The sequence below is a fragment of the Leuciscus leuciscus genome (genome assembly GCF_965113295.1).
Source record: "Leuciscus leuciscus genome assembly, chromosome: 19".
NCBI classification, from domain to species: domain Eukaryota; kingdom Metazoa; phylum Chordata; class Actinopteri; order Cypriniformes; family Leuciscidae; genus Leuciscus; species Leuciscus leuciscus.
Genome location: NC_138743.1, coordinates 6,220,743 through 6,226,742, shown reverse-complemented (window position 1 = coordinate 6,226,742; position 6,000 = coordinate 6,220,743). Strand labels below are relative to the sequence as shown.

At 36.2% G+C, this 6,000-nt stretch overlaps 1 protein-coding gene across 6 annotated transcripts in view; it reads right to left on the bottom strand.

Moving 5' to 3' along the window:
- The window catches only part of dnmt3aa (DNA (cytosine-5-)-methyltransferase 3 alpha a), a 51,769-nt gene that overhangs the window by 38,173 nt on the left and 7,596 nt on the right, over nt 1-6,000 (bottom strand). For 5 of the 6 annotated variants that reach the window (XM_082148043.1, XM_082148041.1, XM_082148042.1 and 2 more), the window contains exon 3: nt 1,505-1,612. In XM_082148043.1, coding sequence (XP_082004169.1) covers nt 1,505-1,612 — 108 coding nt within the window. Of the gene's footprint in view, nt 79-1,504; nt 1,613-6,000 lie in introns of those variants that run through there. The other variant, XM_082148044.1, reaches the window with a different exon arrangement.

Here is a 6,000-nt window from a genome sequence, read left to right as displayed (position 1 = left end):
TGATGTTTGTAATGTTTTTGAAATGCGTCTCTTCTGCTCACCAAGGCTGCATTTATTTGCATACAGTACTGTGCAAAAGTCTTAGTCCCCCCCCCCCCCCCCCCCCACACACACACACACACACACACAAAAGAAAAAAAGGTTTTAAGTCAGTTATTTATATCTTTTGCTGTAGTGTGTCAGTAGGAAATATCAGTTTACATTTCCAAACATTCTTTTTGCCATTAATTGTAATAATCCAGTGAGATTTGTGTATGCACAAGGAGTCTGACAACAGCCGGTATGATCTGATCTCACCATCATCGAGTCCGTCTGTGATTACATGAAGAAACAGAAGAAACTGAGACAAACTAAATCCAGAAGAACTGCGGGAACGTCTCCAAGATGCTTGAAGAAACCTTCCTGCAAAGCTACAGGACTGGGAAAAGCACTGGCACTTTTGTTAAAATGCTGTAAAGTGAGAATGCTTTCAAAAATAAAATCACAAATTGAATTTATTTATACTTCTTTTTTAACTTTTTAACTATTAACTAATTCAAATCAATATATGGTGTAACGACCCTTTGCGTTTAAAACGGCTTTTGTCCAGGTACACTTGCGCTTAGTTTTTCAGGTAGCTTTGCAGGAAGGTTTCTTCAAGCATGAGACGTTCCCGCAGTTCTTCTGGATTTAGTCTGTCTCAGTTTCTTCCGTTTCTTCATGTAATCACAGACGGACTCGATGATGGTGAGATCAGATCATACCGGCTGTTGTCAGACTCCTTGTGCATCTCACTGGATTATTACAATTAATGGCAAAAAGAATGTTTGGAAATGTAAACTGATATTTCCTACTGACACAGTACAGCAAAAGATATAAATAACTGACTTAAAACCTTTTTTTTGGGGGGTGGGGGGGTATTAACATGCCTTGCACAGAACTGTATATCAAAAATATTGGAGAAACAGGAATATTGTGATTAGGAAAATTAAAATAGCCATTTTCTATTTGAATATATTCTCAAATATAATTTGTTCCTGTGATCAAAGCTGAATTTTCAGCATCATTACTCCAGTCTTCAGATTCACATGATCCTTCAGAAAATCTTTCTAAAACGCTGATTTGATGTTTAAGAAACGACTCGAGATCTGACGGCAGCTACATCACAAACTGTAAGTGAGGAATTTCATAATGCTTTGTAAATTAGAGCGCTAGTCTCTGGAAAACAGCTCTGTAAAGAAGAAAGGTTTGGAATGACATGAGGGTGAGTAAATAATGACAGAATTGTAATTTTTGGGTGAACTGTCCCTTTAAATCGACACGGCGAGCGCGCAGACGCCGTACAGGGCTGACCCCGACGCAGTATTTGATCAGCTGCTCGTTTTTCAGTCATGACTCACAGACGTTCAGCTCACTGAATTACTGCCCTCCAGAAGACAAGGCGATGAACATGCTGGTTTTTCACAGAACACACGTTGTGTTAATGTTGAGTGCCATAGTTGTGCATATGTGCGCATGTACTCACTCCTGGTGTTTTGCGTTTTCGAGCGGGTCGTCCGACTCTTCGTGTTGGTGTGTCCGTCACTCTGTCTTCATGTGTGACCTCACACACTTCATGTTCTGCCTCTGGACTCTAAAACAAACACACAAACATGTCAGCACTACAACAAACAAACTCTCTCTCTCTCTCTCTCTTTCACACACACTCTTTCTCTCCTCTTTCGTCAGTAACACTGGCTCAAAAAGATATTCTCTCTAAAATTCTCTCTAAAATATATTTTCACACAAATATTGAGTATCAGCAACAATGATGATTGCTTTAACAAACACCTGTTAACTAAACAATGAGAAGAAGTCAATACAATTAAACAATTAAATGTATGTCGTTATTATTTTATTTATTATTTTAATACAATTTAAAATAAGTTGCTGTTTCCTAATAACATTTTATACAATTAAATAAAATTATATTTTGAAAAATAATGAATTAATATTTTATGAAACAAATTAATATTATTTTATGAATAAAATATAATACAATTAATTCAAATGTAATCAAATGAAATAACAGAAAAAAAAAGCAATATTAAGGACTTTGATTCATATTATAAAAATACATATAAATATTTTCAGATTCTCACACACACACGCACACACACACGCACACAGATGATCCGTCTGGACTCTCTCAGTGGGGATCCAGTCAGATGAGAGAGAGAGAGAGGCAGCGGTTACTAAGGTGAAAACTGCTTAGCAACTGTCTCCAGGAGGTCATGATGCTGCTCTCCTGAACAAAACCATGAGGTCATTTCCCTGGCAACAATCCCGGCAACCATGTGCCCACTAATGTTATTTATCCACTAGTCCTATCACACACAACCATGAAACCACAACACACACTGTGCAGATATAATTCATGAACTCTCCTGTCTCTCTCATAAATCGTTCTGTCGTAACCATTGAAACAACATGAAGTTTGATCAGTCCCCAAAGGTCAAGGGTCACCAGGGGAGTGTTTCTACAAATGAGTGAATGGATGTTAATAGTCATTAAACATTAACCTCAAGTCCATCAGAGATATGAAAACCCCAAACCATCCGCCAGTCAACATGACGTGAACTCTCACTGATCTGTGTTGCTTCATATTAGACCAATCAAAGACTTCAGCCTCAGTCAAAAGGGAATAACTGTTTTCACGTCTGAAATTATTTCTTTTGTACTTAAATGTTACAATAGTTTTTTTTATTATAGCTAGACAAACAGATAGATGATATATAGACAGATATATAGATGGCAATATAAACAGATGGATGGATGGATAGATAAACAGATGGATGGATAGATAAACAGATGGATGGATAGATAAACAAATGGATGGATAGATAAACAGATGGATGGATGGATAGATAAACAGATGGATGGATGGATGATAGATAAACAGATGGATGGATGGATAGATAAACAGATGGATGGATGGATGGATGGATGATGGATGGATGATCGATAGATAGATAAACAGATGGATGGATGGATAGATAGATAAACAGATGATGGATGGATGGATAGATAAACAGATGGATGGATAGATAAACAGATGGATGGATGCATAGATAAACAGATGATGGATGGATAAACAGATGGATGGATGGATAGATAAACAGATGATGGATAGATAAACAGATGGATGGATGGATGCATAGATAAACAGATGATGGATAGATAAACAGATGGATGGATGGATGGATAGATAAACAGATGATGCATAGATAAACAGATGATGCATAGATAAACAGATGGATGGATGGATGCATAGATAAACAGATGATGCATAGATAAACAGATGGATGGATGCATAGATAAACAGATGATGGATAGATAAACAGATGGATGGATGGATAAACAGATGGATGGATGCATAGATAAACAGATGATGGATAGATAAACAGATGGATGGATGGATGGATGCATAGATAAACAGATGATGGAAAGATAAACAGATGGATGGATGGATGGATAGATAAACAGATGGATGGATGGATAAACAGATGGATGGATGATGGATAGATAAACAGATGGATGGATGGATAAACAGATGGATGGATGCATAGATAAACAGATGGATGGATGGATGGATAGATAAACAGATGGATGGATGGATAAACAGATGGATGGATGCATAGATAAACAGATGATGGATAGATAAACAGATGGATGGATGATGGATAGATAAACAGATGGATGGATGGATAAACAGATGGATGGATGCATAGATAAACAGATGGATGGATGGATGAATGAACGGATAGATAGATAAACAGATGATAGATAGATAAACAGATGGATGAATGATGGATGGATAGATAAACAGATGATAGATAGATAAACAAATGGATGAATGATGGATAGATAGATAAACAGATGATAGATAGATAAACAGATGGATGAATGATGGATAGATGGATAAACAGATGATAGATAGATAAACAAATTGATGAATGATGATAGATAGACAAACAGATGATAGATAGATAAACAGATGGATGAATGATGGATAGATGGATAAACAGATGATAGATAGATAAACAGATGGATGAATGATGGATAGATAGATAAACAGATGGATGGATGAATGAACAGATAGATAGATAAACAGATGGATGAATGATGGATAGATGGATAAACAGATGATAGATAGATAAACAGATGGATGAATGATGGATAGATAAACAGATGGATGGATGAATGATGGATGGATAGATAAACAGATGGATGAATGATGGATAGATAGATAAACGGATAGATAAACAAATGGATAGATGGATAAACAGATGGATAAACAGATAGATGGATGCATAGATAAACAAATGGATGGATGATGGATAGATAGATAAACAAATGGATGAATGAACGGATAGATAGATAAACAAATGGATGAATGATGGATAGATAAACAGATGGATGGATGAATGAGCGGATAGATAGATAAACGAATGGATGAATGATGGATAGATAGATAAACAGATGATAGATGGATAAACAGATGGATGAATGATGGATGGATAGATAAACGGATGGATGAATGATGGATAGATAAATAAACAGATGGATGAATGATGGATGGATAGATAAATGGATGGATGAATGATGGATAGATAGATAAACAGATGATAGATAGATAAACAGATGGATGAATTATGGATAGATAGATAAACAGATGATAGATAGATAAACGGATGGATGAATGATGGATATAGATAAACAGATGGATAGATGGATAAACAGATGGATATAGATAAACAGATGGATGAATGATGGATAGATAGATAAACAGATGGATGAATGATGGATAGATAGATAAACGGATAGATAAACAAATGGATAGATGGATAAACAGATGGATGAATGATGGATAGATGGATAAACAGATGGATAGATAAACGGATGGATGAATGAATGGATAGATAAACAGATGGATAGATGGATAAACAGATGGATAGATAAACGGATGGATGAATGAATGGATAGATAAACAGATGGATAGATGGATAAACAGATGGATGAATGATGGATGGCATTATAAACACATGGATAGATAGAGATATCTCTTATATCATGAGATGATCTTATAAGTGATGTGATGTACTTCATCTCATGAGATATCACTGAAATAGATCATAATTGCCTATTGCATGATTTATTGCAGTCCTTCGGTCCTTTACAATCGTATATAAAACAACATGTGGTATTAATTGTACTAATAGAATAATACGTTATAGTTGTTGCTTGTATTATTAGAGTACTACGGTATGAAGCACATGACTCAGTTTTGAACAGTATAGTAGAATATTACATCAGAACATCAGAGCACAGGAGACATTTTGTGTCTGGCTTTGTCATCTCCAGATTATTTCGGTCATCAGCGGGTTATTTTGGGCCACTGCTGTTGCCAAGCAACGAGACTGGGCCAAGAACAGGAGGAAGTTCCCCGGTGGAACGAGTCTGTTGGGTCCTGCACCTCTCTCTCTCTCTCTCTTCCTTCCACATTTTCCACTCTCCATCTCTCGCTTGAGTATAACAGACTTACACACATATAAACTGAAATGACTGAAGAAAATACACCTGCACACTATCCTACTATCCTAGAAAAGGTTCCAAAAGAGGGTTTTCAAAGCGATGCCATTGAAGAACCATTCTGGCTTCCTCAAAGAACCTTACAGGGGACAGTTCTTAAAAGAACCATTTCTTTCCTAAGTGTAAAGAACCTTTTTCCATTATAAAGAACCTTTTGTGCAATGGAAAAGTTCCATGGATGTTAAAGGATCTTCGTGGAACTATAAATGCCAATTAAGAACCTTTATTTTTAAGAATGTAAAGATGGCTAAATGAATCAATCAAAAACTATATATAATATTTATACAGTAGGGCTGCACAATATATCGTAATATGCATATCGCAACAGCTTGCAATAACTGTGGTCATGAACAAAAGACAAAGAGAAAATCCCTCACTGCTCTTGGCTGA